Source organism: Balaenoptera borealis (assembly GCF_965194805.1).
Source record: "Balaenoptera borealis genome assembly, chromosome: 16".
Lineage (NCBI taxonomy): Eukaryota > Metazoa > Chordata > Mammalia > Artiodactyla > Balaenopteridae > Balaenoptera > Balaenoptera borealis.
The window spans coordinates 24,779,041-24,791,995 of NC_138872.1; the positions used below are offsets into that span (position 1 = coordinate 24,779,041).

A 12,955-nucleotide genomic window follows, 5' to 3' on the forward strand; every position below is an offset into this window, starting at 1 on the left:
TTTAAATGTCTTGCATTATAAGGATTCTCTAGAAGTAGTTATTTCTGAGTCACCCCACATTGTCTGGCTCTGTTACAAGCAAGCTTATCTACCCTCTTCCTTCCCTGTATGACACACACACAACCAGAACCAAAGCCAGCCTAACAATAACACCCTAAGCCAATACTGTGTTTGAGATTGCAAAGTGCTTCTCCTACTTTAGCTATACTCAGGAAGAAAGCATAATGTGCTTTAAATAGATTTTTATTTGTTTTTCTTTATATTAACTTTTTCTCCCATAGAGGAATAACATTACAATCTAACAATCAGAATCCTGTTACACACATACACAGGCATGCCACATGACCAGGCTGAGGTGGTTGTGTCCTTGAGTCTGTCAACATGTCATTACATGGTCAACCAGAGTCTCCTCCTTTCAGCCAGTCTCAACACAAAACACCCAAGAGGGACGCACTCATCTTACTGGTTCCATTTGGAACTAGGCAGCAGGGCAAGAGGGAAGATATAAGGGGCCATGTTATGTCTGCCTTCAGTCCCCTCACATAAAGCCACATGGATCTGAGGAGTCATCCAGGAGCTCTGGTGGGGTCCTCAACGCACCTAACATTATGGGTCAGAGCAAACTCAAGGTTCCAGGTGGGGGCCAGGGAGCAAGCATACTCCAAAACAGCAGCAAACTGCATTCATACACAGATGGTACCCTGATGGGGCCAGACTGGCAAAGGCTGGAAATGACACCCAGTTTGAAGAGAGTTGTATTGGAGAATTACTGGAAGTTGTCCTTTGATATAATTGGGACTCACTCTAGAAACAGGGGTCGCTCTCACATACTCAGTTTTGGCAAAGCGCTGGTAGTCTTGACATTAAGTAACGCAGTCTGGAACAAACTTCACCAGGGTCTCTGAAACATCAGTAAAGACAGACTCTCTAACCTCCTCCTGTCTAAGGTTGCATAGGACTTTGTGAATTCTGGTTCCCTCATGTATTCAAGTTCTGTGGTTTAAAAAAAAAATCCTGAAGCATGCTCAAGGTGAAAGGCACATACACAGTCAATACAGTATGACGAGGTCTGATGCTTCAGGAGTCAGACTAGCAGGAGACCAAACTAGTGTTGGCTCTTAGAAATCTATACACAATTAAAATATTGCCACACTCAAATGCTACAGAATCTATAGGAAAGTACAAAAACATGAGCCTTGCAACCAGCCAGGTGACGATATTGGAGGGTTCTAGAACTACAGGAGCCTCCAGAAATACGGGTAAGGTAGGGGCCTTTTGAAATTTGGGCCAAATGCCCTATAACTCACTTTTCCCCCACAGAAGGATCGTGAGCACTGCCCAGAACTGAGCCTAGGCTCCAGCTGGCAGCGAAGGAGTAGGCAAGAAGAGTTGGAGGGAGTTTCAGCTCTTGGAAGTGCTGAAGACCCTAAGCTGGCTGTGAAGTAACCAAGGAGTAGCTGGAAGAATAAAACGGACTAGGTCGTAACTGAAGGAGAACCTTGGAGAGAGGAGCAAGGTTGTCAACTACTGGGGCCCTAGTGGACCAGCATGGGGACTTTGATCTGCTCTTACTGTAAATTTGGCTTATTCCCTTGGATAGGAGACCCCAACAGGGCTTTCTCTGTCCCTATCCCAGCATCCATGGGGCTACCCCCTCCCTTATCCATATACCCCACTGGAGGCCTAGGGTTATAGGGTCAGGGAGGGCAGCTGCCTTTGCCCGCATGGGGTTGCAGAGTTTTCTGTAAGCCTCAGCTTGGCTGTGAGGCCTAGAAACCTAGAATTGAAGGGAAAGACCTATGTTAGTATGTAATAGGAAATCTTAAAGGTTTCAAGGAAGAAAGAGCACACACTAGAAAAGGACAGAAAGAGGAAAAGGGAAGCAACTCAGGGCATCCCAAGAGGCTGTTGCTGGTGTCTGAGCCCAAAAGTCAATCCCACCGTGAGAAGGGGAAAGCTGGCTGCCCCTGTCCCCTTTGTCTCACCCAGATATTCAGGTTCCCTCTTCTAGGTACTTACTGGAGGAGAAGGGAAGGGGAACCATAGGGTACCCGCTTCCCCCCAGCAGCCTAGAAAGGAAGAGAGCCCTGGGAAAGAAAATGAAGAGAGGCTCCCCTAAAGGCCCTGAACCTGGACAGGGACTATTTGGGGATTGTGGCAGTGGGGCTCCTGGCCTCCTACTCAGGAGTGTTTATTAGCCATCCTGGCAGAGTGTGAAATACAAGGCCAGAGGCAAGATGAAGGCTGGCTGTCATTCCTGGGATGGCTTCACCCCACAGCTTGTCCTCCCCAACATCATCATTCTGCATTCTTATTCTGGGGGGTGTCCTTCCCCTGCCTAGAATCCCTCTGGCCTGCATCTCTCCTAAGCTAGTTCTAGCACCTTGGGCATGTGAACAGATGTCTAGGATGGCAGGGCCTTGCCCAGCCTTTACTGCTGGGTTGATGTGGGTAGGGCAGCAAGGTACTAACTAAGCCTTTCAGATACAGGGACCTGCAGAGGGGTTGATTTCAGGAAGAGATTTGGGCGGTGGCATTATAGAAAAGGGATGTGGGAGTAGACTCCACGCTCCAGCTTGAGAGCAGGGCTTGGCCTCTCTGAGTAAGCACCGTGCCAGCCCCCATTGTGCCCTGCTCCCTACAGCATCTCAACCTGTCTGTCCTGTCTACATTTCCAGTAGGTTTCCTCTTTTCCTCGATTCCCTCCACCTTCTCCCTTTAACTCACATCTCACAGTCCTTTCCCACATACCTTACCTTTCCATGCCTAAGCAACTCCAAGGAGCCCAGCCCCCAGAGGAGAGGGAAGGGGAAGACTAAAGGCAGAACCCTTTAGTCTCAGTGGGAGAATTACTGGGAATGAGTAATAAGGGAGCAGGAGTGAATGCAGTGCCAAACATTAGATTGACTGAGGCTTATAAAGTGGGAGCTGAAGGTAGGGAATGAGCCAGATATGAAACTGGAAGAAGACACTCTCAGAAATAGGAGTGGGCCAGAAGTAGAGGACCGGAGGGCAGGGATGGAGAATGTCAGGGCAAAGATCAGGATGGGAACCGACGGAGTGTCGGCGGTGGGGGAGATGGAGGATTAGATAGATGCCAGAAGGGGCCAGAAGGTGGGAGGGTGAAGCGGGGAGGGGGGGTTCAGAGGCGGATTAGAGGATCAGAGATAGGGAAATAGGAGGAGTGGGAGAGAGAGAGAGAGGCTATCACCCCCACCTCACACACTTAAGAAGAAGGGAGGTTGTGGCGTCCAGCCCTTAGTGGGCTGCAGGCGCCCCTCGAGCAGCACACTGGCTGCGGCGGAGGGGCTGGATAAGGGTCGGGAGTCAGCGAGGGGTTTGCGGCACGGCCGGCGGAAGCTCAGTAGTTGAACTGGCGCTGGCACGGCTGGTAGACAAAGCTGCCCTGGTGCTTGGGCCGGCGCGGACGGCTCTCGCGGGCGCGGTTCTGCCGTTGCACCACCTTGGCGCTCAGAGCGTGGCGCTCGGCCCGCTGCCGGGCCCGCTGCAGGCGCCGCGCCTGGCCCGCCTTCTCCAGCAGTGCGGCCCGCGCCGGCAGAGGGGCGGCGTGGTGCAGGGCCCGGGGTTCACGGCGAGCAGGCGCCAACTCCCTGCGGGGACAGAGCGAGGCAGTCAGGGCTAGACAAGTCGTGGGGGACGGAGGAGAGCGCTGGCACTTCCCACCCTGTCCCCGCACCCTCACACGATTTGGTCCCTGCTCCTAGGGGGGCGCAAAATGCCCTTCTTGTGGGTACCAGCCCTTCCTCCAAGCCAACCTGGAGATGCCTACTGCCTCAGCGCTCCCAAGCCTCTAAGCTCTCTCTCTCTCAAGCCCCGCCCTAGCCACGAAGCCACGCCTCTCCCTATCTCAAAGCCCCGCCCCTTTACCTTCAAGCCTAGCTTCATTCCGGCCCATGGGCCCCGCCCTTTGCCTCGAAGACCCACCTCTAAAGGCCCCGCCCCGGCACTGCCAGGGGATCTCCTGGGCTCGCTCCTGCAGCGGGGACCCTAGCCTCCAAGACAAGCTTCTCTAGGCCTCCAGGCTCCGCCCCCGGCCGGCTCACCCGTCGCTAAGGTCTCCGTCTGGCAGGGCGGTGTCGGGGTGCGGGGAAGGAGGTCCAGGCTCCAGCACTATGGTGCTGCCGGTCACGTAAACGGACATGCTGGGGTGCTCGATGAGGAGGTCCTCCAGGGGGCTGCTCTGGAGACGGGCAGGCCCGGGCCCAGGCCCTTCTGCAGTAAAACAGGCCGGAGGGGTAACAAACCAGCTCTCATCCATCAAGGAGGGTGCGGGCGGAGGGCGGCCCGCAGGGGCCGGGGCGACCCCGGGGCTGGGTGGAGCTGTGAAGCTGTCTACGCGGCGCGGGAGGGGGAGCCATGCGGAAGAGGGGGCGCAGCAAGGAGGGACACACACACGCGCGCACACACACACACACACACACACACACCGGACACAATGGGGCAGGGAGAGAAAGGGCATCGTTAGTCAGACACGCAGCCCCGCCCGCCATACCCACTGGGCATCCACAGTCTCGACCTGCTGCCCTAGGGCGCGTGAGGTGTGGACTCCAACACTGTACCGCCAGGAGATGGCCCCAGCTTGCATGGGATGGGGCCCTGTTACCCTCCATCTCCAATATTACTGCCTCAGCCCCAATTTGCCCAGTAGGCCTGGGGGAACTCCCCAACCCCTTAGCAGCTCCCTGCTCAACTGCTCGGCCACTTGCCCTAATGACGACTTCACAGGCCCAGGAGTCAGTCCTGGCCCCAGACTCGGGCCTCACCCGGCAGGTCAATGATGAGCCAGCCATCCACTTCATCCTCCTCAGAGACGAAGGCTCGAGGGCAGTCGGGGTCCTCGGGGGGCGCCGGGGAGCTGAAGAAGAGGCTGGTGAGGCGCTGGAGCATGGTGGGGGAGTGAAGAGGCCTCAGGGGGGTGCCCTATGGCAGTGCAGAAACCTGGGAGGTAGAGAGGAGTCAGAGGCACCACAGACTGGTCTCCCCATTGTGGCTGGGGATACCTCCCCCAGCCCCCAGAACAGTGATAAGGGTACAACAGGGATGCGTGGGAAAGCTTTGTCGTGTGTGTGTGTGTGTGTGTGTGTGTGTGTGTGTGTGTGTGTGTTCCCTTTCTGGTAAGTCAGCCTGCCTTCAAGCTTTTGTTTTCTGTATGACCTTAGAAGTTATTTAACTTACCTGTGCTTTAGTTTTCTCATCTGTCAAATGGCAAGGATAATAGTATCCTCCTCTCAGCCCTTATAGGAATTAAATGAGCTAATAATAGTATCCTCTCTGGGCTCTCATAAGAATTAAATGAGCTAAACACAAAGTGCTCAGAACAGCACCTGGGTACAGAGTAAGCATTCAATAAACTAATCAACTAGTTTATTATTAATAATTATTAATATTGTTGCATGCTCTAGGAGTGCTATATATGACCAGACTCTGTCAGGGAAGGTTCCCCAGAGGATTGGACATCCAACCTGGACCTTGAAGGGTAAAAACAGTTCTCCAAGCAAGGAAGAAATCACCCAGTATTGTGATTATTTATCATCACCATCATCATCGTCATCATCATCATCATCATATAGCTAACATTCATGTGCCAAGTACTATACTAAGTACTTTACCTATATTACCTCAAGTAATCCCCATGATAACTCTAGGAAGTGGGTATAATTATTATCCCTTTTTTATAGGTGAAGAAATTGAGGCTCAGAGATGTAAGATAATTTGCCCAAAATCTCAAAGCTAGTAAGACACAGAGGATTTTAACCCACGCAGATTCCAGATCACTATACTCCATTGCCTTTGCTGGGTATCTGTCTGGATTAGGCATTTTTAACTTAGTGGCCTGGGGCCATGGTCCATGTGTATTTTTCTGAAAAGAAGGACCTTGGTTTTCATCATGATTTCCTAAATAGCGGTCCTTGACCCCAGAGATTAAGAACCACTACTTGAGCCTGTGTTGCTTGAAAAGTGCTCGCTAGCAGAAATCCCACAGAACAGCTAGCATCCTCACCCTGTGATCGCATAGGCCTCAATTGTGTCTGTCAGATGAAGATCCTATTCCCACAGGCCCTCCCCCCTCTTACTCCCTATTCCCAAGCTCCTGCTCAAGGGCAGCATCCCTAGCTAGGAGGAAGAAGATCAGGTTGCCTGGCCCCAGAGAGACAGCAGGTCAGTAAGAGCTGATGATGGAGGGAGGGAGCTATCAGACCCCAGGAGCCCTTAAGTATGAGGACTGAGGGTTTGACCAGGACTCAAGCCCTCAATCAGTCCTTCCCTCAGTGAAGATGAGGAAGGAAACCCCCTGCTCCAGGAATATAAACACCAAGCCTACCTCAGGACTAGACCTGGGCTAGGGGCTGCTGGCCAGGCCCCCTGGATGTCCCTAGAACTTGACTCTCCACATGTCCCCAAAGATAGCCAACAGTTTTGCTACTCAGCCACTTGTCACCTTCCTCTAAGGAAGTTTCCACACTTTCTATAAAACTCCCTGGGGGCATGTCCACACTTCCATTCCCTGGAGGCATTCTACTCTTATTGCTAACCCACCTGGGGTATTTCTTATGGTTGTTACTACCTCTAATCCCTGGGTATATTTTCACACTTGCCACAGAATCACCTAAACTCTATGCCCTGAGAGTACTCATACATTTGGCGGATCCACGGTGGGCTCCAGAAGGAAGTGCTGCCTGGGCGTTGGCCTCCCTGGTGGTAGATCTTCAGGGATTATGAAAGGTTGGGCCACTCTCAACTAGTGCCTGCCCAGCACAAGCCACATATCCCAGCCCATCTGTAGCCACAGGGAGTTAGTGACTCAGTTACCAAAAATCCAGAGAGTGTGGCCCCTCCTGAAGGAAGGGAAGACTGGGGCCTTGTTGAGGCACACCCTCTTTCCAAGGACCTACTGCTCCATCGAGAAAATGAAAAGGAAGTTAATAGGTGTTTCAGGAGCCATGATATTCACCCAGCCCATTTTGCAAGCTGAGGATCAGAGGACATAAGTCTATCCAAAGACACACGGCTAGATGGTGGCAGAGCAGGCCTAGCCCCAGGTCACTGAGCATTCAGTCCAGAGTGAACACAGTCAGGAAGCCCTCAGTAAATCCCCCAAAATATAATGATGCAGGGGACACGGGGAAGTCAGACAGGAGTCAGACTTTGATCAAGTCACTGCCTCTCTCAGCTATAAAAGGGTCTGAGGTTCCTGGCACCAAGATTCATCCTGCATTTTCCAGAGCACCCACTGTGTACCAGAGTCTACTCTGGGCCTCCTCAAATTACAAACAGATTGAGGTAAGGGAGGCTTAGCGTGGGGGAAGCTCCCTGCCTGAGGTCACACAAAAAGTCAGTGACAGAGCCAGAACTGACAACCTCAGCAGCCAGCCAGTGCCCGCCCCCTCTCATGACCACTGAGGGAGGCTCCCAGGATTTTTCTTTCCCAACCCTGCCAGCTTCCTGGTTCTTACGTTCCCAGCTCTGCTCCAGGGAGAACCGTTCCCTTTAATAACTATAACAGCTGTGCCCGGAATAACACTTGAGCCCCAAGCCACCTCTATCCCATCCAGGCCACCCTTGAGCAAAGTCTAGGCTGGGATGGGACTGCTGGTCCAGCCCATAGGCCCATCTATTTGGAAAGTCAGAGGCTCTCCTTCTCCCGCTCCTTCTCTGGTCCCTCTCTGTGAGCAGAAAGGGGCAGCACAAGCCTTGTAGTCCCCAGCACAAGGCCAGGTCAGTCCTCTCTAGCTGACAACTCTGGGGCTGGGAGGTGAAGAAGAGCCAAACAGAGGGAACTCTCACCTCCACTCCATCCCAACATTGGAGACACCCTGAGGCAGGCATTGACTCACATTTCTGTGGTCAGAACAGCTAGGAGGCAGTGATTTTATTGGGCTCGGCAACTCCAAAGAAGAGAGTGAGGGTCAGGGCCTCAAAAGGGGACCCAGTCTCCAGAGACCTCCTGGAAAAAGATCCAGGAGTGAGGAAACCTAGGAGCTCTATCAAATTTGGATGGTGCTTAGCCCAAGGTAGAGTCTTCAGTGGAAGGAGGATGTGTAACTTGTTACTTGTAATGAGCTCCTACTAGGTATGTGCCCATGGCTAATGCATCTGCTACTCACTAGGTAGGCATGACTCTAACTGGCTGCATGACCTCGAGTAAGCCATTTCCCCTCTCAGGGCCTCAGTTTCCCTTCCATGAAATGGGGTCTAAGACCCCTCGTTTGGGGGCTGGGAATGACGTCAGCTAAGGCGCTTCACACATGTCAGGGATTCGGAGAAAGTTATGATGTTAGTCCCAGGGGTGCAGAACCTGGAGCCAGAGGGAGGGGGTAGTACCACCATCTGGCGCTGCCCCAATGACCTGGATCCGAAGCTTCAGGGGCCCCTGAATTCCTGACAACCCCCTCCCCGCAGCCTAGACTCAGTAGCGCCTTCGGAACCTCTCTCAAGTCGCAAGACGAAAGTAGGGGATCAGAGGCTTGACCCCAGCTCCTGGATTAGCCCAGGAAACTGGAGGACCCTCTGGTCCCGCTGCCTTTCAGCGTCACTCACCCATAGGCCCAGCCCCGACCCAGCGCCAAACGGGTCACCGGAGGACAAGCGACCTGAGCCGAGAGGGGGTGGGGGGGCGGTGCCGGCCTTGGTGACGTCTCAATGTCATATGCAAATCGGGAGACGTCATGGTCTACCGGGCTTGCGGCAGCCAATCCGGAGACGGGAATGCTGCCCTGGCGGCCGCCGGCGGAGACAGACAAAGACCCGGGAGCTGGGGGCGCGGGGCGTGTCCCCAGGCTCCGGGAGCCCCCTGGCCAAAACCGGTCGTAACTCACCTGGGGACTGGGGCGGAGCGGCGGGCGGAGGTGGCTCTGAGGTAGTTGTGAGGCGGGGCGTCCCGGGGTCGGCGGCTGATCACAGGCGCGGCCGCATCGCGGGGGCTGGGCGGGAAGGTGGCTGGGGTACGTGTCGGACACTCAGGGCGCTGCGCTCGCCCGCGGGGCTTTGAGTCTGTGCAGCCGCCGCTGCTGGGCTCACGGCACAAATTGGAACGTTCGAACAGCTGATTGTGATGTCACAAAGGGGCCCGCCCGCCTCGCGTCACCGACCGGCGGAGCGGCGGCCAATCCCAGGTTGCGGATCCCCCCTCCCCGCCTCCTCCACGGTTCGCGGGCTAGTTAGTGGCTCCCTCCCCGGGATCCCGACTCCAATCCTAGGGGCGGCGGCCCGGAGAAGCGACTGCTGGAAGCTTGGACCCCCTACCCCTGGGCGACCCACGGACCTCTCAAAGAGGAGGGTTCCCACTCCTTCCTAAGAGATCCCCATCTTCCTGCACTCCCCCCGCATATCTCAGCGCCCTCACCTCTCGTACTGCCCCTCTTGTCCTTTCACCTGCATCCTATTTCCAAGTCCCTCAATCTCTACCCTTTTCTCAACTCCACACCACGTTCGTGCACCTCCCTCCTCCTCACCAGCCTTCTCCCTGCTCTCCCTTTTCTGTCTCACCTTCTCAGCGTACGCGTTCGCTGCTTTCCCACCCCATTTTTCCTCAGCCGGGCAGGCTTGAGAGGTGGGGGACATCCCTTTCTCTGGTTCCAGGGGAGCACCCGGCAGTATAGAAGAGTTGGTTAGGCTGGCAGGAAATTTTGCGGAGTAGGACTTGGAGAGGAATTGCTCTGGGCTGAATAACCATTGAGTGCTCAGCACTGGAACGTTTACACACCTTATTAACCCATTCTGCTGCAGGGGCTGGACAGAAAAGTGACAGGACAGGGACTGGTTATTAGCCCGGATTTACACAGACGGAAACAGACAAATCTCACTGTTAGTATGTGGATTCATATTCAATAATACACTCAACAGAAACTATTGCCGCTGCCAGACCAGTAGCTGACATTTATTGAACACTTACTGAGTGCTAGGCACTGTGCTATACTACTTTATATGTGTTTTGATCTTCACAACAATCCTGAAAGGTGGGTGTTATCCTCCTTTTCCAGTTGAGGAAACAGCCTCAGACAGCCTAAGTGACTTCCCAAGGTCACACAGCTATAGTAAATGGCAGAGCCAGGATTTGAACCCATAGTTGCTGGCTCCAACTCTCTCCACTCTCTACATGCACCAGATTATCAAAACCCCAGAGCGCTTCAGCCTTCCCCGGGAGACCTGGGCACAGTCCTGATTTCCCCCAAACTTGCTGTGTGACCCCAAGCAAGTCATGTTACCTCTCTGGGCCTCAATTTCCTTTTTTTTTTTTTTTTTGGCTGCGTTGGGTCTTTGTTGCTGCGCGCGGGCTTTCTCTATTTGCGGCGAGCAAGGGCTACTCTTCGTTGCGGTGTGAGGGCTTCTCATTGCGGTGGCTTCTCTTGTTGCAGAGCACGGGCTCTAGGTGCATGGGCTTCAGTAGTTGTGGCACACGGGCTCAGTAGTTGTGGCGCACAGGCTTAGTTGCTCCGCAGCATGTGGGATCTTCCCGGACCAGGGATCGAACCCGTGTCCCCTGCATTGGCAGGCGGATTCTTAACCACTGAGCCACCAGGGAAGTCCCAAGTTTCCTTTTAGATATTCTTTCAAACTCTCCATCCTCAGGTTTCTTCCAATCCCATATTCTAGGCCCCCAGCATTCCCAGTGGCCTGGGAAATGCCTGAAATACTACAAATACACATCCTCAGAGTCTCCAGAGGTTCTGGGTCCTTTCTTAGTAGAGCAGGGCTGGTGGGGACGGGTCTGAGAGCTGTCCATCTGGTCCATCAGGAGGAGGGGGTGAGCTAGGCCAGAGCTTCTGCTCTGGTGATAAAATCCCAGCCTAATATCAAACCCTAGAAGGACTCCTCAGTCCTAGCAACTAGGAGAAGGATCCTGGAAATAATACCCAGAGGCTTGGCTGGGGTGTAGGGGATGTAGAGCAATGTTTTGGCCCTTGGAGGGGTGTCCCCAAAGCATCCTCATTCTTTGCAACCCTGAGTCTCTGCCCATCACATCTGCTTCCTACTAACCTCATACCCTCTCTTGACCTCTCGCTGACTTAAACTAAATAATCCCTAACATGCCTCTCTTGTCACACCACTTGCCTGCTCTAAAACCTTCTGTGGCTCCCACAGTACCATGCTCCTTAATACAGCATTTGTGGCCTTCCATGATCCAGCCCCAGTTCTCTCCAGCTTTATTCCCCTTCTTCACTTACACACACCTTGTGCTAAGTTCAAGCTCCTCATTGTCTCTTCAACTCTCTCCCACAACCACACTTTGGCTCAAGCTCTTTCCTGGAATGCCCTCTTCAGCCCTTTCTGAATTCAGAGCTTTCCTGTCTTCAAGATTCTACTCACCCCTTCTTCCTCTAGGTAGCCTTTCCTGTCCTCACCCATGGGTCCAGAGCTACCTTGATGGGCAGTACAGTTATTTATTTGTTCAATAAATAGTAAGTCATGGTGACTAATTGTGTGTATGTGTTTTCCCAAGTAGATGGTGGGCATCCCAAAGGCAGGATCTCAGTCCATATACTCCCATCACTCAGCCTGTGCTGGGCCTGGCATAGAGTAGACTCTAATCAAAGGCTCAGCGATTAAAAGCTGGGGACTTCCCTGGTGGTGCAGGGGTTAAGAATCCACCTGCCAATGCAGGAGATATGGGTTCAAGCCCTGGTCCAGGAAGAGCCCACATGCTGCGGAGTAACTAAGCCCATGCGCCACAACTACTAAGCCCATGTGCCACAACTACTGTGGCCTAGAGCCCGTGCTCTGCAACAAGAGAAGCCACCACAATGAGAAGCCCGTGCACCGCAATGAACAGTAGCCCCTGCTCACCGCAACTAGAGAAAAGCCCACGTGCAGCAATGACGACCCAACACAGCCAAAAAATAAGAAAAAAGAAGGTTGATAGATACTGCCAAATAGCCTCTAGGATGTACCAATTTATACTGCTTGTAGGTTCATTTGTTTTTTTCTACATAAATATGTCAAATGATAGGACTTCCCTGGTGGTGCAGTGGTTGAGAGCCTGCCTGCTAATGCAGGGGACACAGGTTCGAGCCCTGGTCTGGGAGGATCTCACATGCCGCAGAGCAACTAAGCCCATGCGCCACAACTACTGAGCCTGCACTCTGGAACCTGCAAGCCACAACTGCTGAGTCCACGTGCCACAACTACTGAAGCCTGTGCGCCTAGGGGCCATGCTCCGCAACAAGAGAAACCACAGCGATGAGAAGCCCGCACACCACAAGGAGCAGCCCCCGCTCGCCGCAACTAGAGGGGGCCTGCGCGCAGCAACGAAGACCCAATGCAGCCAAAAATAAATAAATAAATAAATATTTTAAAAATGTCATATGATATACTCTGTCCTGCAGACTCACATATTTCACTCAGTAACATGACACAGGAGTTCTACCTATGTCAATATACACAGATCTTCCTCATTACAAACAAAACCAAAAACCATCTTACAGTTTCCCATTGTATGGCAGAAGAAAGCTTATTTAGTTTATCACATATTGATGGACATTTGGGTGGCTTTCAATTTTTTGCTGCCACAAATAATGTAACAGTGACTCCTCTTCTATGAATAGAATAGAATCAGAGAAGTGAATTGCAAGATTGATAGATATACATACTTAACATTTCAATAGGCGCCATCAAATTGCTCTCCCACAATGTTGTACTAATTTAAACTTCCACTAACGGTGCATGAGAACCTTAGGTTTTCATCTTGAACTGACCCCTGTGCCTTCTCCTGGATCAAAGCTCAAAGTCCCAGTTATCACTGGGATCATCCAGACCCTGAGCCCTACTCTGCAGAATCTTGAGTGGATAAGCCAAGTGCTGGGAGGAATGAACACAGAAAAGGGGCAGGCTGTCCCCCACTTGCCAGATGGTCACCCAGGTGACCTTTCCAAAGGAAAGATTACTTTGGGAGTGGGAGAAATTGAGCTCCCCTTCAATACGAGTGTCTGAGCGGTGG

General features: G+C 52.9%; 1 protein-coding gene and 1 long non-coding RNA gene across 4 annotated transcripts; one reads left to right on the forward strand and one right to left on the reverse strand.

Moving 5' to 3' along the window:
• Positions 1-227: 227 nt before the first annotated feature.
• Positions 228-9,165, reverse strand: TP53INP2 (tumor protein p53 inducible nuclear protein 2). 3 transcript variants are annotated; one of them, XM_082358937.1, is made up of 4 exons: positions 8,838-9,165; positions 4,785-4,959; positions 4,065-4,353; positions 228-3,611 (listed from the first exon to the last, which is right to left on the reverse strand). In XM_082358937.1, the coding sequence occupies exons 2-4, from the start codon at positions 4,906-4,908 to the stop codon at positions 3,362-3,364; spliced, it is 663 nt and encodes a 220-aa protein (XP_082215063.1). In that variant the 5' UTR covers positions 4,909-4,959; positions 8,838-9,165; the 3' UTR covers positions 228-3,361. The 3 variants fall into 3 exon arrangements, with proteins under 3 accessions (XP_082215063.1, XP_082215065.1, XP_082215064.1); XM_082358939.1 differs by having other exon boundaries at positions 4,065-4,233; positions 8,838-9,162; XM_082358938.1 differs by lacking the exon at positions 8,838-9,165 and adding an exon at positions 8,560-8,636.
• Positions 8,699-12,317, forward strand: LOC309612794. Its single transcript, XR_014235366.1, has 2 exons — positions 8,699-8,878; positions 11,969-12,317. It is a non-coding gene; the product is annotated as an uncharacterized lncRNA (long non-coding RNA).
• The last annotated feature ends 638 nt before the right edge of the window (positions 12,318-12,955 follow it).

What these genes read in the sequence shown, in the direction of transcription:
- TP53INP2 (XM_082358937.1), bottom strand. Translation starts at nt 4,908, where the DNA reads ATGCTCCAGCGCCTCACCAGCCTCTTCTTCAGCTCCCCGGCGCCCCCC. An exon ending in GCTCATCATTGACCTGCCGG is followed by an intron (nt 4,354 to 4,784) that starts GTGAGGCCCGAG and finishes CGCGCCGCGTAG; the next exon opens with ACAGCTTCACAGCTCCACCC. An exon ending in GACGGAGACCTTAGCGACGG is followed by an intron (nt 3,612 to 4,064) that starts GTGAGCCGGCCG and finishes CTGTCCCCGCAG; the next exon opens with GGAGTTGGCGCCTGCTCGCC.